The sequence below is a fragment of the Geotrypetes seraphini genome, chromosome 1, assembly GCF_902459505.1.
Source record: "Geotrypetes seraphini chromosome 1, aGeoSer1.1, whole genome shotgun sequence".
In the NCBI taxonomy this organism is placed as follows: domain Eukaryota; kingdom Metazoa; phylum Chordata; class Amphibia; order Gymnophiona; family Dermophiidae; genus Geotrypetes; species Geotrypetes seraphini.
In genome coordinates this window covers 247637719-247660840 of record NC_047084.1, presented here as the reverse complement: position 1 = coordinate 247660840, position 23122 = coordinate 247637719, and the positions used below count along the sequence as shown (strand labels likewise).

Genomic DNA, 23122 nt, shown 5'->3' with positions numbered 1-23122 from the left:
TACACCTCCTCCCATTTTGCCCTCCCTGTCCCGGCGAAGCAAGTTGTAACCCGGTATGACCATGTCCCACCCGTGGGAATCCGTGAGCCAGGTCTCAGATATCACCACCACATCCAGGTCGGCATTCCTCATTTCTGTTTCTAATTCCAGGATCTTGTTTCCCAGACTGTGGGCATTTACGTACATAGCCTTCCATGTTGTATGTTTGTTATGTCTCAGTGGGGATGTTCCCGCTTGAGCTACTTGGACACCTTTAGCATTATTCACATGTTTTGTACTTTCCCTAGACCCAGAGTTACAATGTGCACCTATCCCGGACTCCCCAGACCCAGAACTACAGTGTGTTCCTATCCCAGACTCGGAAATGTGTGTACCCTGTGGGGGTATTCCCGCTTGGGCTACTTGAACTCCTTTAGTACAATTTGCAATGTGTGTTCTCTCGCTGGACCCAGAATTACAATGTGTACTCCCCTTAGACCCAGAATTACAATGTGACCCAGAATTATAATGTGAGCCAACCCCAGACTCGAAAGTGTGTATACTCTCCCCTGACTCAGATCGGTGTTTACTTACCTTAGTCTCAAAAAAGTATTGGCAGCTTAGCTCGCCAGGTAGGTTGTTTGTGCCCGTACCCTCCCCCAACTTACCTAGTTTAAAGCCCTGTGTAGTAGGCGGGCTAGACGGTGTCCAAGGACGTTCTTCCCTCTTCTGGTCAGGTGTAGCCCGTCTGGTCCCTGTAGTCCTTGCAATGCCTCTTCATGGTGCAAGAACCCAAAGTTCATCTCCTTGCACCATCCCTGCAGCCAGTCATTTGCCCCCTGGATGTGATCCTCCCTGACACTGCCCTTGCCCCTTACTGGGAGGATCGAGGAGAAGACCATCCTCCTCAGCTTCTCACCCAGGGCTCTGAAGTCTTCAGGTATGCTCTCCGGGGTGCCCCTGGCGGTGTCGTTGTTTCCGACGTGGATGAGAATCATGGGGAAGTGGTCACGGGGCTTGATGAGTCTGTCCAGGCAAGCGGTTACATCCCGGATCCTGGCCCCTGGCAAACAGCAGACCTCTCTTGATTGCAGGTCTGATCTACAAATTGGACCCTCGGTGCCCCTCAGCAGCGAATCCCCGATGACCACCACTCTGCGCTTCTTAGGGGTGGGCCGATCTGTTGACACCGGAACTGGAACCGTCTGCTGAACAACTTCCTGTTCCTCATTGTTAGGACCTTCCTGTAGCAGCTGGTATCTGTTCCTCAGGGTGATTTGTGGTGTCGATGTAGAGCTGCCCTGTATGTGAGAGAAAGAGACAGAATAAGGTCTTCTGTGTTTTCCTGTGGAGGAAGTCACCAGCTGCCAGGAATCAGCATCCCCAGCCACTTCCTGTATTCCGACGGTTGGTCTCAAGTTTGCAGGTTTGGATGCTTTGGGTGTCTCTAGGATGGTCTTGTCAGGTTCCTGTTCGGCGATCTGAGACAGCTCCTGGATGACTCCGTCGATGAAGGTCTCGTCGTCTCGGATATATCTTAAGCGCTGAACCTCCTCTCAGGCTCCTCAGCTCTATCAAAAGGCTTTCATCTAGCTGATCCATTCCTTCCGTCTGTGTGGAGACTGTAGACATCTTTGAGGGGATGGCCTCGGTCTGTACAGAGACCTCTGCCCTCCATCCTGGCTTCCCTTCCATCTGTACGAAGACCGTAGCCATCCCTGGGTACTTTCGGTGACTGGACTGCCTGTCTTGATAGAAGTCTTGCTGCTTCTAGTTCTACCTGCCATTTACAAAAGTTGGTTTGTTTGTTTTTTATATTTGTTAGGATGGGGGCTGTTAGTTGTTGTCAGAAAGTGTTGAGGTTGGAGGGATAGAGGTAGCTAGTTAGTTCTTGGTCTGGGAGATAGAGTAGTTAGTTAATTGTCAGTTAAGGTTGCCTGCTTGTTAGTGTGCTAGTGAGGTCAGTCTGATTAAATGTTAGAGGATAGTGTGGTCTGCCTGTTAAAATGGTTTGGAGATAGAGTGATTGGTGTGGTTCGCCTGTTAAGTGTGAAAGGTTTAGTTGCTTTTTGGTTAGGTAGAAAGTTGAAAGTTGAAAGACTTGGAAGAAAGTTGAAGAAAGACTGAAGTCAATTGGTTAATTAGCTAGTTGTAGAAATTAAGAGACCGGCTAAAGTTGATAGCCCTTCCTTGATGCCCTTCTTGAGGCCCTTCGCTAAGGCGAGTGCCTTTGCCGCTCGCCTTCGCCGCGCGCCGTTGGTTTGTCCCCTTTTATGGGGGGAGTTTGGCTGGTGACGTCGGGGGGTAGGCGGAGTTAGCTCTCGCCTTTTCCCCTGCTAGCACCGCCTTCTCTATTCCTTTCTCCGCTTCTTCCTGCTAGCACACCCTCTGCTCCACTCACTGTTCTGCCATGTGCTCAGGACTGTTCTACCATGTGCTCAGGACTAGGCACAGCTCCTACAGTCTCCCTTCGGCTGGCCTTGTACTGTGGACTCTCTGCCGTTGGCTCGTCCCCTTTTATGGGGGGAGTTTGGCTGGTGATGTCGGGGGTGGGCGGAGTTAGCCGTCATGTTTCTAATAAATATGCATGAGAGAGATTTGCATCTCAAGGAGGCAGTGCATGCAAATCCATCTCATTGTGGATATCCTGAAAACCTGACCTGCCTGTGGCTCTCGAGGACCAGAATTGCCTACTCCTCAGCATGATGAAGTATATGAAATATCTTCCCGAGCCCAAGTCTGAATTTCTAACAACCTTCTCACAGTGACTTGCAATCGGGTTGCTTTTTCCAGGCAACACATAGGAGACTCCACAAACCAATCTGTTAGAAGACACTCTGAATAATTTCCAGAACCCAGCAATCGGCCAAAATCTGAACCCTGGCAGGTAGAAAATCCGAGAGTAGGTCCGCTATCCTGAGAGGGACTGCCCCCGATCTGGCATCAATGAAACTTCTTGGTGGTGGGAACAATCCGGGGTGCTGAGGTCTGGTTGCATCTGGATCTAGAAAACCTCTGCCTGTTGCGCTGGTAGTATCTCTGAGAAGTGTAGCTGGAATTCTGCCTAGACCACCTGCAGCCACAAAAATGAAAGCATCCTGAGCCTTTAGAGGCTTTGGCTCTGATGTTAGGTAGGGTTTTGGGTCAATGATCTATAAAACAGACCCTTTCTGAATAACAATTGTCCCTTAAAAGGGTGTCTGCCGAGAGTAGACTTGGAGACGGAATCTCCAGTCCACTGTCTGATCAGGGGCATTCTGCGTGCAGAAATGGAATAAGCCAAAGCTTTACTCTTGACCCGAATAATGTCATAGAGAGCATCCTCTACATAATCTACCTCAAACAAGAGGAGCTGAAGTACCGGTTCCTTGCCCTCCAAAGTGTGTAGCCTGGAAAGACAGGCATGTGTCACAAAGGACGCCACCAAGGCTGCTTTGATTTCCAAAGAAAATGTCTTGAAAAGCCTCTTGAGAACTACATCCACTTGACTATCCTCCATATCGTTTACACCATACCATCTTCACTCGGAAGAGGGGTATGCTTAGTAACCTGTGCAATTGAAGAATCCACCATAGGCTGAGTAAACAGCTGCTGGCATTCCTGTGCAATAGAATACAGCCAAGATATGTATCTCACTACCTTGAGTGACCTCTCTGGAGAATCTCACTCCTCCATGACTAAGATATTGAAGTCAGAATGCCAGGGAAACATAGAAGACTGAACCCTCACTCCACTCATAAAGGAGGAGGAAGTAACGGAGACCAGCTGGGAGAACCATGGGATCATCCCTAGAAGACTTAGGTACCCTCAGTGCGAAGGGACAGCGACGGGAGCAAGGTTCCAACGCGTCACGCATCAAGGTGGCGCCGGGAAGGCGTACACCTACACACCATCATAGGATACCAGAGTGTGTGTTTTTAAATCAAAATAACACTATCACCAAAAAAGTGCAAAATAAACACAGGGCACTGTTACAACAACCAAACAGGGAACTCCCCAGCGCCTCCTTTCTTCCCAGCTCTCCTGGAGGATTGCCATTGATTGATTTGTTCAGTTATGGGTTCCTGAGGAAGGGACTTGTTCCCGAAACCAGGCTGGTTGAACCTGGTCTTCTGGCATTCCATCTGCCCTGTCTCACTTCTCTTGGACATTGGATGAAAATCTTTTGAAGCTAAGTTTTGCTTTTTTATTTTTTGGGAGTTGGCTGGGGGGTTCCCTGTTTGGTTGTTATAACAGTGCCCTGTGTTTATTTTTCACTTTTTTGGTGATAGTGTTATTTTGATTTAAAAACACACACTCTGGTATCCTATGATGGTGTGTAGGTGTACGCCTTCCCGGCGCCACCTTGATGCGTGAAGCGTTGGAGCCTTGCTCCCGTCGCTGTCCCTTCGCACTGAGGGTACCTAAGTCTTGTAAAATTCTGATACTTATTAGTAAAATCCTGATACCTATTTATTGGTTATTGATTTAACCTTTGTTGGGGACACTCTTTCACTACCACTCTTGGGAACCCTTGATCTTTTTGCCTTCTTGTGGGTCTCTTTGTAAGGTTCTCTGGCAATTTTTGCTTTTGGAGTTTGTTGTAACATCTGTATTCCCAGCAGAAATATCTCCCAAGCCCTGGTCATCAGTAGATGGTAAGGCAAATGCACCCTGATGCCCGAAGCGCTGCCCGCCTTCGCTGTATTAACACGGCTTTCCTGAAAGGCTTTCCACATCAAATTGACAAATTCAGGGGAAAAGGCCATACCAGGCAATGTGAAGTAACTAGCAGATGAATACAATTTCTGTCTCTTGGGCTCTGCAGCCTCCGCACCCTTCCCTATAGGAGCTGCTGTTTCTGGTCCAGAAAAGAAAAAGGCCTGAACCACTGGGCTAGCTGTCCGTTTCTCAGTCCGAGATTGAAAAGGGTAGGCTAAGCCGGATGGCTCCTGCCCCTTCTTCCCATGCAGCGTGGCACGTGGTGCAAGGATGCTCCTCCGGTGCACAATTTGCAGAGTCCTGGCATGAATTAGGGGTAAAAGAGCCCAAGAACCCCATTCCCATCAGTTTTGAGGCAAAATGAGAAGATTTGAAGTTGGTGGAGACTTTTGAAAAAAGAATTTAAAAAAAAAAAGAGATTGCTAAAATTAAAGATGGCTGCCAGCAGGATTTTGGCAACAAAAAAAAAATGCTCAAAAAATGCAAAATAAAACAAAAACCAGTGGATTTAGGATTTTAGTGGTGGGGAACATGGGAGTACAAGCACAAACCACCAAATTCCTGATTTTCAGATTCCCCCTCACCTCTTAGGCCAGGGCTGCCCAAGTCCAGTCCTCGAGATCTACTGGCAAGTCAGGTTTTCAGGGTATCCACAATGAATATGCATGAGAGAGAGATTTTCATACCAAGAAGGCAGTGCAGGCAAATCTCTCTCATGCATATTCTTGTGGATATCCTGAAAACCTGGCAGATCTCGAGGACCGGACTTAGGCAGCTCTGTCTTAGGCTGTAACAGCCTTACTGTGTGACTAATGCTAGCAATGTGCTGCAGCCTGCCTCAGCCTTCAACTGGAAAGGGAGAAAGGGAGAAGAAAATCACTGCCTTTATAACATCTCCTCCAACGCTGATCTTTGGGCTGCCAGTTGGACATGGTGTCTGATTGAACACATACCCCTCAGACTGACGGATATGTCACTAAAGAAGCCTAAAGAGCAGAAGGGGCACCACCTCGGGACCCCTCAAACCCCGTAAGCTTACATAAAAGGACACTCATGGAGATTTTAGTGAGGCTGGTCAAAGATAAAAAGCCAACTTACCAGTTACTGGCAGGCGACCTGCGAATCGGGCGGGTGTGAAGCTTCCAGAGGATATTTACAAGAAGTAAGATAAACAGAGGTGAGTAACCTAATCTTTCATTCTTGTACAATAACCTCTGTAAGCTTCACTTGTGTCAAAGCAGTCCCCAAAACATCAGGGGGGCCCCGATGCACCCGCCGCCAGGACTGAAGCCCCATAAGCTGCATCATGCTTGGCCGCCCCATCAAGCCTGGAAAATTTGGAACGGTATGACGAGAGGCCCAAGTGGCCGCCCCACAAAGCACATCAGGCGAGACCGCACGGGATTCAGCCCACGAGGAAGCTAGTCCTCTGGAAGTGAGCCTGCACCCCAAGGGGAGGCTTCTTCCCCGCTGACACATAAGCAGCGGAAACGGCAGCACTGAGCCATCAAGAGATGGTAGTCTTGGAAGCAGGCCGACTCCAACTCGTGGGGCCCACCAAACAAACAGAGGGTCCAAAAGACGAAAGGCATGCGAAGCTTCCAGGTATCTCAAAAGAGTTGTTGCACATCCAAAGACCGGAAAACACAGTCCTTAGACTTGGAACCCGACAAAACAAAAGTGGGTAGCCGAACTACCTGGTTGACATGGACTGCGGAAACCATGTGCAGAAGAAAAGAAGACAAGGTCCTCAAAACAACCGCAGACTCCTTGATGCGGAGAAAAGAATCCCTGCACGATAGAGCCTGAAGCTCCAACACTGTCCATGCAGAAGTGACCACAACAAGGAAAGCAGTCTTGATGGTAACATCTCTCAGAGAAATCCCATCCAGGGGTTCATAGAGTGGACGAGCCAGCGAGTGGAGAGCCAGATTCAGATCCCACGTAAGACACGGCAGTCTCCCCACCCCCCATAAGAAACATACATCTGCAGGAGACGCCAGAGAACCCCTGAGAGGGACCCAAACACGACAGTCCCGCAAAGGGGACACGGAGAGAAGAAACCGCCAGACCCATCCTGAGGCCAGCCTACAGGAAGTCCAGAACATGTGCCACTGACAGGGCCAAAGGGACCCCGCACACCAAGCCTGAAAGCACCTCTAGGCCTTCATGGAGGCTGACCCCGTCAAATTCCTCTTGCCGTGAAGAAGTGTGGTGATGACAGCAGAAGTTCTCAGCAAGGCTGCAGAAACAAACTGAGCTTTAAGGGGAGTGTCCGCAGAGGTGACCTCACAGAGGGGGTTGGTTTTATTTCTAAGTTCTGCAGCCAAGGCTGGAATAGATGCACAACCAGAAGCTTCCAGAAGTTATTGTACAAGAACACTAATTGGGCACGAGCCTATGAGCTTTGGGAGCAGCATGGGGCATTCAGCACAGCTCCCTGTGCTAAAAACTGCTATCGCGGTTTAGTAAAAGGGGAGGGGATATATTTGTCCATTTTGTTTAGTTGTTACTGAAGTGAAATTGCATATTTTAAAGTCATCTACCTTGACCTCTTTGAAAAAAAACCCCAAATATTATTGATAATTAACATTTTCTCTGCATACAGTATGCTTTGTGTTTTTTAAAATTTTATTGTTGGTTGTTCATTTTGACTTGGTCATTTTAAAAGTAGCTCGCAAGCCAAAAAACATGTGGGAACCCCTGCTCTTGCCTATCTCTTTAGAATCATCAGTCACCCCTTACATGAAAGATTCTTACCATCTCAACCAAAAGAATACTGTTGAGTAGGAACAAAATTATTGGTAGCTTTTAACAATGTATCAGTTTACAATTTTCCAAGCAACATTTTCTCATAATTTTTTCTTATGCAAACAAAGCATACACTATACCAGGGATCTCAAAGTCCCTCCTTGAGGGCCGCAATCCAGTTGGGTTTTCAGGATTTCCCCAATGAATATGCATTCAAAGCAGTGCATGCACATAGATCTCATGCATATTCATTGGGAAAATCCTGAAAACTCGACTGGATTGCGGCCCTCAAGGAGGGACTTTGAGACCCCTGCGTGACTATACAGACAAGCACTCCAACTACCTACCTGAGACCACTGTCGGTTATCTGATGACATCCAGATAAACTGAGGAACTGAAGCACACGTGCAGTCTCTTGGATTGATTTTGCACTCCCAGAGCAAACTAAGTCTTTTACCTCTGACTGTTGAGTCCTTCTTGCCACTTTACACTGAGAGGTCTCTGGGAGTGCTTGTATAGTCCTTAGTGCTGTTCCAGCACAACAGTATGAATAAGCACAATATGTCAAGGCAGCAGAAGCACAATTCCGTTGTAAGCAGACATTAGTCCTTAGTCCAATTATGTCCTTACTGCAGCAGCTAGACTCAAAACAATGGAGGCCAGATGTTGTTTCTACTACACAAAGTCCATCAGCATTTCTGTATCTCCATTCAGCAGCATCTTCAATATCAGCTAAATCTTCTGCATCTAGCATCCAAATGTAGGCTGAAGAATTAAAATGTCTGGAATTAACAGGCTTTATCCAATGATGCTTATTATTTGCTCCCTTGGCGAGGCTATCCTCAGTAAACTTATACAAAGTGTGGGTTGTCTGAGTAGTAATATTCTTATTTTTGTTTTTTGTGGTCTTATATTGACAGGATTTTAAAATGCTTTTGTTGTGAGATGGTAGAATCCCCAAAGCTCTTGACATCATTTCTAAAGCCATATCTGTTATTTTCTCACAACCAGACAGATCAAGATGGCGAAGACTCTGGCAACCACCAACTGAAGACCATCTGTAATAAAATTTAATAGGATGTTGTTAATGTTTAAGACCATTTGTAACAGAAGGCAAGAAAGTGCTACATATAATCTAGCAAAATTAGAAAATGTGCAGCAAAGGGCAACAAAAATGTTTGCATGACTAGAAAAGCACTTCTGAAGAAAGGCTCAACAGGTTAGGACTCTAAACATATGACAGAAAAGTTTACAAAATCATGACTGGGGAGACACAAACAGAGACAGATTAGGTTCTTACCTCAATAATTTTCTTTCTGTAGATGTGTCTAGTGGTCCTAGGGTTTTGCATCTGAACCCGCAAATTGCTTGCAAAAAAACTGTAAATCATGTTTTCAACTCCTTCTTCCCAGGGAGCTGCTCCTGCCCCCTCAGTTCATACAAAAGTAATCAAGCAGCACTGTAATGAAAGACAACTGGAAAGAGGGAAACAGGGAGGAATCCCTGATTGTACAATTCTGTTCTGTTATACAAACATTGCAAATAAACATTATGACAATCAGCTGCTATAAAAACAGATACAAAAATGTGTGCAACCAACACTAGGTTTACACAGAACTCTTAGCTACTTGCATGTCCCACTATCTAGCAGAGACTTGAAGCAGACTATACAATGTCTTGAGTGATCTCTCTCTTCTTTTTTTCTTTGGCTCTCCTGAAAAGCACAGATTTCTCCAACAGCAGACTGAGATTGAGGCAGAAGGCAGGCAAAACCCACATACAGGGCAGGGCTTCAGGACCACTAGACATCTACAAGAAAGAAGATTACTGAGGTAAGAACCTAATCTTTCTTTCTAGTGCAATGTGTCTAGTGGTCCTGAACCTTAGGGACATACCAAAGCAGTCTCCAGAATCTAGGGTGGGCCCACTGAGCCTGCCTTCAGAATGGAGGGCCCAAAAGTGGAATCCTTCCTGGCTGAATCTGGTAAAGGTATGGAGGGTAGACCATGTAGCCACTCTACAGACCTCCTTTGGCAAAGCAGCCCTAGTCTCTGCCCAAAAGGTAGCAACTCCTCTGGTGAAGTGAGCTTTCAACACAATTGGTGGCTGCTTACCACAGCCCACATATGTGGAGGAAATAGCCATCTTGATCCATCTGGAAATCAAGGCTTTAGACACCGGCCTCCCTTTCTTCGCATGACTGATCAGGACAAAGAAATGATCCAATACACAAAACTCATTGATAACTTCGAGGTACCAGCAAATGTGACACCTTGTCCTTTTTCTTCGACCCCATAAGAGAGAAAGCGGGCAGAAGGACTTTCTGATTAACATGGAAGGCCAAGACAACCTTCAGTAAGAAGGATGGAACCATGCATAAGGAGAGCCTCGCTTCCATAACCTTGAGGAAAAGCTCCTTGCAGGAAAGAGCTTACAACTCAGAGACTCATCCTATTGATGTAATCACCACCAAGAATACCATCTTGATGATAAGATCCAGAAGGGATGTCTTCTGTAAAAGCTCATATGAAGATCCGCTGAGACCCTGCAATACGATGTTAAGATTCTAAGAAAGGAAAACAGGGAGCACTGGAGAATGCAACTGAAGAGCCCCTTTAATGAAACAGGTGATATCCAGAGAGGCCAGGAAGCCTCTGTCCCCCTACACTTGGAAACAGAAAAGCCCTGCTTAGTCTTTCTGTGAGCTGACTGATAAGCCCTTCAGAAGTCCCTCTTGCAAAAGGTCCAAGACTACCAAAATTGAAATTTGGATGGGATCTGCACATTCCACAGCACACCGGCACTGAAAGGACTTCCAGGTCTTAGCATAGGTTGCCACCATGGATGGCCTCTTAGCTGTGAGCAAGGTACTGACAACCACATCTAAATATCCCTTGTTTGTTGGTGCCGCCTGCTCAAGAGCCATGCCTTAAGCTCAAAGTGTTCTGGATTCTCGATAGAAACTGGACCCTGAGTGAGAATATCCGCTTGAACCGGAAGCCTGAGGACTTCGGGCCTCTGGAGCACTAGGTCCACCTGCGTGGCAAATCAGGCAACACTAAGACTATCAACTCCAGATGCCTCGCAATCCTGCAAATTTATTTATTTAAAACAATTGCAGCTCGCATATCAACCATCTTTGCAGATAATGATACATACATAATTTAAACAAAACATTACATACATAATAAAATAGAACATAGCAGATTATTAAAATAAACAATTTACACATATGTCTTTAAAAAACAAGCAATTACAAGATTGCCTCTATTCCACTCTACGTCAAAATAATAGAAGGACTAGTTGCCAAATTCCTCTCCAATTAGCTAGAAAACCATAACATACTCCATCTCACACAATCTGGCTTCAGAAACAACTTCAGCATGGAAACACTACTAGGATCTCTCTTGGACACAGCCAGACAACATCTCAGCACAGGAAAAAAAATGATGCTCATACAACTAGACCTTACCGCTGCATTCGACTTCGTGGACTATAACATTCTACTACAAATCCTGGATACAATAGGTATCACAGATAAAGTATACACATGGTTTGAAGGATTCCTTAAATCAAGAACCTATAGAGTAAAATCAGACAAACAAAAATCTGAACCTTGGTCAAACCCCTGCGGAGTTCCCCAAGGATCCCCTCTATCCCCAAGGATCCCCTCTATCCCCAACTCTCTTCAATCTCCCTCAGCTCTCACCTGGACAAACAAGGCATAACCTCCTACAACTATGCCGATGACATTACCATTCTCATACCCTTCGATCAACCTGAACTCTCCATGAAGAACACAATATACCAAACACTAAAATCAATAACAACCTGGATGAAAGATCACAAATTGAAATTGAACCCAGATAAAACGAAATTCATCCTCCTAGAAAACAACAAAATACCAACCATAACCAACATTGAAATCAACGCAATCAACTACCCCATACAAACCACCTAAAACTGCTAGGAATAACTATCGACAGATGCTGCACCATGTAACCGCAAATCAATAAAACAATTCAAAAGTCATTCTTAGTCATGAGAAACTTAAGACAAGTTCGGAAATTCTTCAAGGAAAATCAATTCCAGCTCATAGTTCAGTCCTTAATACTAGGCCTACTTGACTACCTCTACCTCCCATGCCCTACAACCATAACAAAACAACTACAAACTATCCAAAACACAGCACTAAGACTCATCTTCTCATTAAAGAAACATGATCACTTTACAGAAACATATCTCCAATCGCACTGGCTTCCGATCCCAGCAAGAATACAATTTAAATTCTACTGCCTACTATTTAAGACTTTATACGGAGACAGTCCAAACTACCTGAATAACTGCCTCATCCACAACACCTCAACCAGACATAGGAAAACTCACACCCCATTCTCATACCCCCCAATTAAGGAGGTCAAACAGAAAAAACTATATGATGGCCTCCTGGCCACTCAAGCATCCAAACTAGACAACCAAATCACCAATCTACTGACGGCATCCCTCGACTACAAGACTTTTAGAAAAGAAATAAAGACCATACTCTTCAAGAAAACTCTGAAAAAAGAAATAATACTGCAAGTCTCAAACTCCACCTCTCACTAAAGCCAACTACCCCAAACAAATAACCTTACCCATTTCTTATTCTTTTTGAAAATGACCAATTTTTTTATTTTTTTTTTGGTAAGATCTTGCTGTAATACATCTTGGATAATTCTTTTGTAATCCGCCTTGAACTGCAAGGTAATGGCAGAATAGAAATCCCTAATGAAATGTAATGTAAGATTACAAAGTAACTAAATTTGAAAAGGCAAGTTTAAAAAAATAGGTTTTCAAACTTTTCCGAAATGCCAAAAAATCAGAGGTCAGAAGGATAGAATCTGGAACCAAGTTCCATAGTAAAGGTCTGGATACTTGGAACATACGTGATCGATTTGCAACTTTGGTGACAGAACGAAGAGTGGGAACAGCCAAAAAAAGCTGTCTTGTGATCTCAAAGAACGATAAGGCACATAAGTCTGCAGCAGAGAGGCAATCACCTTGGGCAATAGATCCCGGACAGGTTAGAAGCTTAAATTGTATTCTCCAAACAACCAGAAACCAGTGAAGTTCGGCCAGCACAGGTGTAACATGGGAATAACAGGGCAATATAGCTATTACCCTGGCAGTGGTATTTTGAGCCACCTGAAGTGCTCTGAGTGAAGTCTTCAGAAAGCCACAAAAAAAAGAATCACAATAGTCTAGATGTGGTAAGACATAACTCTGCATAACAGTCTAAAGTTCATAACTGACAGCAAATACCATAGGTTTTAGCACCATCCTTATTTTAAAGAAAACAGTTTTGACTACTGAGGCAACGTGGCTGCAAAATTTTAATGAGGTATCAAGGATTACTTCCAAACTCTTAATTTCCTGCTGTATTAAAATGGTAACTCCAGCATACACAATATTCAATGGAGCTCCTTCGATACCAGTGGAAGAAAGCCATAAAATCTTAGTCTTTGAGACATTTAGGCAAAGATGGTTCATAGTCATCCATCGTTGAATCTCATCCATATAATGCAACAACAACTGGAAGCCCTGTATGCAATCTGCTGGAAATTCAAACAGATCGTCCGCATAGATCCAATATTGCAGATCAAAGTCTGCAAACAACTTCCCAAGATGTCAGGAATAAATTAAGTAACATTGCAGATAATGAAGAACCCTGAGGCACTCCGCATTTCAATGGAAAAAAAAACAGGGATTGATTATTTCTATTAACCACACAAAAGGATCTATCACTCAAAAAAGATTGGAACCACTTCAATATATTACTAGCAATCCCAAATCCACATAATCTGTCCAGAAGTATAAGATGGTCTAATAAAAGTAGCGAACTCATTACAGGTTGGGAATTTGCTTCTATCAACCTTTTCTGATGTTAAAGCGTTCACAATATAAAATAGCTCCTTAGAGCCCAAGGGAGTAGATGCAATTTACTTATCAAAATATGTTTTAGTACAAATCACGAAAACAAGAAAACAAAACTGCAGAAAAATGTACAGGGTACAGGAATTTTAATTTAGCAAAAATCTTCCCTGGGTACTGTTTTATGTTCATACAAGAAACAATTGTCTTTAAGACAAACTTATAATCTAGCAAGTTATTAAATGGATGATTTTTTATACAACAATCAAATCCAGTATGTGGCCAGCCACATGAGTTGGTTCAGGTAAAAGCTGAGACCAGCCTAAGTAGGACATCACCAAATCAAAATCAGTCTCACTGACCCCCCCAAACCCACCTGTCATAATGTACATTAAAATCACCTAACAGAAGTGTCCTTATCAATCATAGGACATATCATTAAGGCTTCAACCAAAAAGAAAAATCATATACAACATTTGGTGGACAGTAAAACAGCAATAATTCAACGCTGGACTCGACAGAGAATGGGCCAATAGGGAAACACATATAAGAGCTCTTTCTCTGGCCACAATTGAACCAACTTGTCCAACCCCTTGCTTCTGGTCTTGTGTCTCCAGAGATAGAAGTGAATCGTCTCTGCATGTACTGCCAAGGCCATCAGATCCATCTGTGGAGGCTCCCACTGCCGAACTATGGCATTGAAGATCCGAGGAAACAGAGACCATTTCCCCGGATCAAGCACCTGTCAACTGAGAAAATCAGTCTGCACATTTTCTACTCCTGCTATGTGCACAGCCAAGAGAGCCTGTAAATGACCTTCCGCCCACTGGAAGAGAAGTTAAGCTTCTTGGTGTAACGGGGTGCTTCTGGTGCCTCCTTGCCTGTTGATATAGTCTTTTCAGACAGTGTGACAGTGGTGGCCTGACTGCCTTGCCTTCCAGTGACTTCTCCAGCACCTGAAGTGCTAGTCAAATGGCTCTGAGTTCCAGGCAATTTATGAACTACTTCTGTTGAGCCAGTGTTCAATGACTCTGCACTGGATGGCCACCTCAATGACCGCTCCCCCCATCAAGCTGTAAATACTGGCCTTGGTCATTAATGTCTTCCAGGAAGAAATGCAAAGAGGCAAGCCCTTGAAAATGGCAGCATTCTGCATCCATCACATGCTATTCTTTGCCACTGGCAACCATGGAAGTGATTGCTGAAGTGAGTCCATCTGAGGAGACCAGCGAGAGAAGAGTCCTGGAGGGGTCTCATATGTATTCTTATCAAAAGGACCAATTCTATGGCTGCAGCCACTGACCCCAAGATCTATATGTAATGCTATGATAAAGTATATGGAGTATCTGTCTAAGCCCGATTTGGTGTCTGGAACCTGCTCTATGCCACGAAGGTCCACTAGCCTTTGCACCATTGCCCTAAGAGCTCTCTCTCTCTGGATGGTCAGCTGGAGAATCTACAAAGTGGTCTGTAAACGGGGGGGGAGGGGGGAAGGGGGGCACCAAACTCTATTTTGTAATCTCCCTGAACAACTTCCAAGACCCAACAGTCTGTACCAATCTAAGCCCAGACCGACTAGAAGGATAATAGTTTGCCTACTATCTGGAGAAGCTCAGTCCCTGTTCTGGTATCATTATGATTTTTTAGAGGCTGGGGAGAAGAGAGAGCCTGAGGCCTGCTATCTCCTGCCTCCATTGGACTTCTGACGTGATCCCTGAAAGGACCACTGCATTGCATGGCCTGCTGCAGAAAAATGGTATCTTTGAGAATCTTGAAAACTACCCCTTCCTGGATCCTAAGCCATCTGGGGGTCTGCTGTCAGATAAAGCTTTGGTGTGACGATCCACAACGCTTGCCATTAGGTCTTCAAGGCCCTTGCCAAATAGCATTTAACCCTTAAAAGGGACCCTGTTCAACATAGCTTTAGAGGCAGACTCTTCTACCCATTGTCAAATCCAGAGAATCCACTAAGCAGAGATCACAGAGGCCGACACCTTGCTCATAACTCTGAAATCAGACAGCGCATCTGCTATATAATTCATCTTAGATAGGAGCATTTGAAGATCTTCGTCGTTGTCTGGGACTGATGCTCAAGATGGATGTGTGTGGCAAGCACATTAAAACGACATTGAAAGGAAGAATTACCCATCTAAGAGGAAACAGACTAAAAAAAAGGGCAATTGAGATGTGTATTACTGAAACTGGGATCCCCGTTGGGACTTATTCAATAAAGATTGGTCCTGTGCACTGACTGGACATCTCAATTGCGATTTCCTTTGTAGCACGTGCCACCGTCAGGAAAATCTTGCCAAAAATGGCCCATGAAGACCTCCATGATGGACAAAAAACATAGGGAAAGGGGTTTTAAAGGAGGGGAACTTAGACTCTGGTTACATAAACCTTCAAAAATCTACTTTTGAAGTCCCCCCCAAAAAATAATAATAAAATTCCCCAAGGCTATAATAGCGTTACTCACTGTGCATGTGGTGCCTGTCTGCTTCAGCATAGAAACCTAGCTGGAACAAATGGAGAAGAGATCTGCCTCACAGATTCACTGGACGAACCTGGTCTTCTGCCAGTCAGACCAATGTCGAACTGAGCCTCAGCCCCCAGAAACCTCGTCACCAAAGGAGAGAAGGCTATATAGTAAGCCAACTATTAATCTTAGCCAAGCCAAGACAAGCCCAAACAGCCTGGGCTCAAGCTTCTGGCTAAATCAGGGATGTGAGTAGTTACGCAGGAGATGGCCCCTGAGCTATAAAAAAATATCAGCATGCTGGCTAGCTAGGTGCTCCCGAGGGGCTGATCCTGCTAGCAGCAGACTTCTACGGTGCGAGTCTGCATCTTCTTCCAGGCAAAAGACCCAACAAGTGGAAACCTCTAGGCACAGAGCCTCTAAACAAACACTGAGAAAAAAATTCTGGAAAATAATAAACCTGCAGATCAGATCAGAAATACTTCTGAGCAACTTGCTTTCAGAAAACAAACTGAGGGGGCAGGAGCAGCTCCTTGGGAAAGAGGTGAAGTTGAAAACTTAATTGATAGTTTTCTACAAGAAACTTGTTGGTTCAGGTGCAAAACTCTACGGTTCAGGACCACTAGACACATTGGACTAGAATGGTTAGTTACTCTTTCCAGTAGCATAAGGACTAAGCAACACAAGATTTAAATTAATTCTAGGAAGTAAATTTTCAGTCAAGGCATATTAAGCTATGGAAATAGAAAGGAGCAGATTGCAGCCGCCCCCTCCGGTCTCCCGATGGGGCCAGGACAGGATCAATCAGAGTCGACGGGCATCTGGGGGAGATGGGGAGAAGGAGGTGAAATCTCATTGGGCTTTTTATTACTTTGATTTTCTTAGTAGGGCTCGGTGGAGCTCACAGCTAAGACTTGCCACCGGCAACCCCCGTGATCCCCCTGGCGGAGAGCCACAGCGGAGAGAAGGCATGGCACTGGATTTCCTGGCAGGAAGCGCTAGGGTTGCATAGCATTTAAATAAGAGACTACATATTTATTCGTATACACTATTTGACATCATTTCAAAGACTCTTAAGACTCCTGAAGCAGGCCTGTTTAGCTGAAACATGTGCATGTGAGTCATTGAGTTATTGGATGAATAAAGTTGTTTGGACCATCAGAGGAGTTAAAAGACATTCTGTCTTCCCTCTCCTCCCCCTCACAAATATCCCCTCCACTATTGAAAAAACTGAAGTCAAATTGGTATTACAGAATGCTACACAGAAAAATCAAGCTAACAGAATACTTAGTTACACATGGCAGGAATAGTGTTAGGTGAGTGCAACTAGGGCAACTACCCCCTGTTTAGAGAGAGCCCTAAGCCAGCTGAAAGCTAAAGAAGCACAGCCTGGGCTTTGCAGTCCCCAATTATGTTTAAGACCAGCTCTAGTGCTGATCCTTACTCTGTATTATTTGTGATTTATAAAATGGCAATTGTGCAGAATATTGTTTCTTTTTATACTTTAATAAAATAAGTTCAATATAAAATCATAACTATTTGAAGCTTGTGTGGATGGGATCAGATGGTTTGTGGGGATGGGGCGAGGATGGAGACCGAATTCATGAGGACTGGGCAGAGAGGGGGACTGAGCTGGCGGGGACGGGGCTGAGCTCACGGGGAAATTTTTTTCCCCGCCTCATTTTCTAAGTAATGCAACATGGGACTTAAGAACATAAGAATAGCCTTACTGAGTCAGACCAATGGTCCATCAAGCCCAGTACCCGTTCTCATGGTGGTCAATCAAGGACACTAGTCTCTCAAAAAACTCCACCAACAGCATATATAAAATTTGTTCATATATGCAGCCAAATCTTCTTAAACACAAGAATACATAGGACTAAATTAATCTAGCACAAGCAGCAGTTCAAATACAAGAAGGGCAAAAAAAAGCCAAAAACCAAAAATTCAACAGCCAGCCCTGTTTCTTTTTTTTTATATATATATTTTTTATTCATTTTATATTTACATCAAGTGTACAGAAAATAATAACAAATTAACTTAATACATCACTTGAAATACCACACATGTTCCCAAAATAAAATTTATCCCCTTCCCACCCACCATACTAATATAGTTATAGTTTTTCCCTGATTTTACATAAATGAAAGATTTGGGAGGTGGGGTTGACTTTTTAATATTCGATATGAGGAGTACGAATGATTTTATTATACTGTATGTAGCCTGCCCTGTTTCACACACAGCTATCTCAAGAATACCGGCAAATATCTCCCTTCAAAAATCAAACACAAAACAAAATTATAAACAAAAAAACTTGTCCCACTACAGGCTCACCATGTTTTACCATATATTGTGTCGACACTATAATAGAAACATAGAAACATGATGGCATATAAAGGCCAAATGACCCATCTAGTCTGCCCATCCACAGTAACCATTAACCCTTTTTCTCTCCAAGAGATCCCATGTCTCTATCCCAGGCCCTTTTGAATTCAGACAGACTCTGTCTCCACCACCTCTTCTGGCAGACTGTTCCATGCATCTACCACCCTTTCTGTAAAAAAAGTATTTCCTTAGATTACTCCAGAGCCTATCACCTCTTAACTTCATCCTATGTTATCTCATTGCAGAGTTTCCTTTCAAATGAATGAAACTCAACTCATGCACATTTATATTACATAGGTATTTAAATATCTCTATCATATCTCCACTCTCCCACCTTTCCTCCAAAGTATACAGATTGAGATCTTTAATAGAGAATGACACGGGGAAAAAATCTGTCCCCGTCACCGCCCCGTCCCCGGCCCACCATCCTCTGCACCGCCCCGTCACCGCCATTCCATTCACCGCCCCGTCACCGTCACTGCCATCCCTTTCACCGCCCCGTCACCGCCACTGCCATCCCATTCACCGCCCCGTCACCGTCCCCGCAGCATCCATATAAGCCTTAGTACTCTAATATTTAGCGTATTCCATTCTTATAAATCAAAGTTCCTGCTGCTGAACTAGAGAAAGAGATGTTCAGCTGGCAGGGCTTTGTTTATAAATTTTTATTAACACAACTAATATACCACCATAATGTTTCCGACAGAGGACAAGTATGCAATAAATGCATTTTGCTGTTTCAATGCCAGTGCTCAGCAGAACAACAGACAGCAATATGGACATTCACCTTATGTAGTACTTTTTTTATATATAAAAATAGGCAAAATTAGTTGCTGTTTTATCATTATATTTTCTTGCCATTATAGTATTCTTCATTGATCATTTTTCTTTTTAAATTCAAAACAAATTCAATCTATCTTGTGTCCCAGCATGAATTCATGTTTCACTCAATTGGCTGTTTCAAGGGAATTAACCCTCCAACTTCCATTTGCAAAAATACCCAATGTTGTTCCTTCTATGAGCAATATTTAAATTATGAGGAACAACATTGGGTATTTTTGCTGAATTGTGTGACACCATTTGGGCTGAACATGAAGACTGAAAATGCCTGGTTAGCCCTGGACAGATGATTTGAACAGCCAGGAGCCTGTCCTGGCCATTTAAATCATTTTGAATATCTAGTCCAATGATAACAGAATTAGGGTGATTATAGAAACATAGAACTTTGTTGATCACTAAAAACAGTGGAGACTAAGGGTCTATCAAGCTCAGCATCCTGTCTTTGACACTGGCCAGTCTTGGTCTTTGGAACTGCCCATTGTGTCAGAAGCAATAGGGATTAAGTGACTTGCCCAGGGTCACAAGGAGTGTAGTGTAGCTCTAACCACTGGATTTAGAAGTTGGCTTCTTTTGGGATCTTTAACTCATCATCGCTAGGACTCGAATCTGAGTCCGTGGCACCTAACATAGAATGGAATTAGTATGGCAAAGTAATGAAGAATGGTCCAGCAGCTCCCACCCTCCCTCCACTTCACCTTATATTCGTTCCGAGTTTGCCGGCTTCCTTTTTCCCTAGCCGCACGCGTTCAAAAAGCCGTGCATTTAGCCAGCTCCCTCCCTCCACCTCACCTTAAATTTCGAGTTTTCCAGCTTCCTTTTTTCCAAGCCGCACGTGTTCAAAAATCCGTGCACGCGCGGCTGCGCGAGTCAATCAAACTTCTCCTCTCCTGCAACTTCCTGTTTCCGGTTGCATCAGAGGAGAAGATTGATTGACTCGCGCAGCCGCGCATGCACAGATTTTTGAACACGTGCGGCTCGGAAAAAAGGAAGCCGGAAAACTCGAAATTTAAGGTGAGGTGGAGGGAGGGAGCTGGCTAAATGCTACGGGCGGGCAGGCGGTGGCTGCGGGGACCGCGCGATCCTTGATACCTCACTGCGGAGACAAGACCATTCACCGCCCCGCGGGCGGTGAATGGCCTTGTCCCCGTCGCCGCAGCGACTGCTAGTTTTCTTCCCCGTTTTCGGCGGGTGACCCGCGGCTAAAATGCGGTGGCCGCGGGTAAACCGCCACCGTGTCATTCTCTAATCTTTAAGTCTGTCCCCATACGCCTTATGATGAAGACCACACACCAAGAACAGAACCTTGAGGCACACCACTGGTAACATCACTTTCCTCAGAACGATCTCCATTGATCACTACCCTCTCTCGCCTTCCACTCAACCAGTTTTTGACCCAGCCCGTCACTTTGGGACCCATCCTGAGGCCGCTCAGTTTATTTATTAGATATCTATGTGGAACACTGTCAAAGGCTTTGCTAAAATCTAAATATATGACATCTAGCATACATCCTCTATCCAATTCTCTGGTCACCCAGTCAAAGAAATTGATCAGATTTGTCTGACAAGAACTACCTCTAGTGAATCCATGTTGCCTCCGGTCCTGTAATCCACAGGATTCCAGAAACTTGACCAGTCTCTGTTTGTTTTTTTTATTCAAATATATTTTATTGAGCAATCAAGAAAAACAACAGAATGCCACAACAAGATCAAAACCAGCTCAAAAGAGTTTGAATTATTCCCCCAAAGAACTACCCTCCCCACCACCCAACCCAAGACATCCCCCCTCCCCCTCCCAATCCCCTCCTTCCAAGTACCAAAAAGAATCAAAGAACAAACTCCATACAAAAGTAAAACAAAGAATTTGCACTACAAAAAGCATCAATTAAGTATCCGGCTACGAGCCAGAGGGGTCAAAGTAGTCCAGAAGGGTTCCCAAGTAATCTGAAAAAGGCGGCCCTGGCGAGAGGACAAATCAGTCACATCCCGTCACTCCCACATCAAGAGAGCAATCATGCGGCTCCTCCAAAGGGAATAGTCCGGAGCTTCAGCTTCAAGCCATTTCAGTAAGATGCATTTCAAAGCAATCAGGAAAGACCATTTGAGAAAAGCTGCAAAGCCTTTGGAGCGTGGAAAATAATGAGGAACAGTCCCAAACAAAACCAAAGGGGAGCTGCGGATTTTAACATTCCAAAGACTTTCAACAAAAGCAAAGATAGTAATCCAAAAATGCTGCACCGGAGGACAAGTCCAAAACATGTGTCCCAAACTGGCTTCCGGAGCCTGACAGCGAAGGCAGGCAGCGGTTAAACGAAAGTGAGCCAAATAAGCCCTTTTAGGAGAGATATATAAACGAAAAATCAATTTAAAATGTTGCTCCCAAAAGGTGGTATATTTTCGAAATGCTGGCAGACGTCGGAAGGCAACTCTACAGCAAGATCACAAGACCAAGCATCTCGCAGCCTAGAATGGTCAAACAAAGGGCATTCATCTTTCAAGTGGCGATGATGGAACTTGAGTGGGACCGGCTCCTGCGAACCAATGGTAAAAGCCAAAGATAACGACTCTTGGCAGGAGGCCTGTAAGGAGCTAGGAGGTAAGGAAGAAATGTAATGATGGATTTGCATATAAGCAAAAAAATCAGAAATAGGAATATCAAAGTCTGTTTGCAATTGAGCAAAAGATTTAGGTGTACCATCATCATTAACCAAGTGAAATAAATAGTGAATGCCCTTCGCTTCCCACCTAACAAAACTCGGCCCATCAATCCCAGGCAGAAAGGAGCCATTAAAGCGAAGAGGCAGAAAGGGAGAGACAGAGGAAGAAAGAGTGTGAAATTTACAGACCCAACGCCAAGCCTTCTTCAAGGGTCGATGCAACACTTTCATAAAAAGAGATTCAGGTATAAGAGAAGGGACAAAATGTAGATAAGCACTAAAGTGAGCAGAAGAAAAACAAGAAAGTTCTAGAGAAGTGTTAGTGAACGCTGAAGTACCCCGAAAGAGGTCATTAATATGTCGCATGCCACAACCAATTGTCAGATAACGAAGATTCAATAAGCCCAAACCACCTCTATACCAGGGAGTCGCCGCCCGCTTATAAGACAAACGAGGTCTCTTACCAGCCCAAAGAAATTTCTGGACTAGGCGCTCCAGTATACGCTCGTCACAAAAAGTCAAATAAAGGGGAAGGACCTGAAAAACATAAAACCAACAGGGAACTAAGAGCATATTATACAAGTATACCCGGCCCAGAAGCGAGAAAGGAAGAGATTCCCAAAGGTGCAACTTATTTTGTAAAGCCTGAAGCAGCGGCATTACATTCAACCGGTACAGAGCAGATAAATCTAGCGGAATGGTAACCCCTAAATACCGTAAAGTGGAATCAGCCCAACGAAGAGGGAATGCACCCCTCCAGGAAGTTCGTAAATCCGGTGGAAAAGGTAAGGCCAAGGATTTATCCAAATTAAGGGACAGCCCTGAATGAAACCCAAATTCAGAAATGAGATCCAGAGCTGCCGGGAGAGAATCTTCAGGGCGGGTAAGAATTAAGAACATATCATCTGCATACGCCAGGGTCTTAAGTTTGAAGTTGCCAACTGAGAGACCTCTAACCTCCGCGAACCCCCGAAGAGTGCATAACAAGGGTTCCAAAGAAAGAAGAGACAGAAGAGGGGAAAGAGGGCAACCCTGTCGGGTTCCACGAAGAATAGGGAAAGAATCTGAGCGGGTCCCATTAACAAGCAAAGAAGCATGCGGATTAGAGTAGAGTGAACTCACGGCATCCAAAAAGAATCCCCCGAGCCCCACATACTCCAAGGTACGAAATAAGAACGACCAATGAATGCTATCAAACGCCTTGGAGGCATCCAGGCTAACAAATAATGTCGGAATATGGCGAGATTGGCACTGAGCAAGAGCGAAAAGGACCTTACGGACATTGTGTACAGACTGGCGGCCCCTAACAAAACCAACCTGATCTTCATTCCTGAGGGATAGAGGGATCGTGGGGTACTGAGTAAACCAACCTGGTCGTGCATGTGCAAGACCGGAGGGCTAGGACTTCGATAGGAGGGCAGAACTT

General features: G+C 44.6%; 1 protein-coding gene across 1 annotated transcript in view; it reads right to left on the bottom strand.

Annotated features, from left to right (window-relative positions):
* FBXL5 (F-box and leucine rich repeat protein 5) overlaps positions 1-23122 on the bottom strand; it is a 157696-nt gene that overhangs the window by 73734 nt on the left and 60840 nt on the right. Inside the window, exon 9 of the mRNA XM_033948883.1 lies at positions 7779-8489. Coding sequence (XP_033804774.1) covers positions 7779-8489 — 711 coding nt within the window. The remainder of the gene's footprint in view (positions 1-7778; positions 8490-23122) is intronic.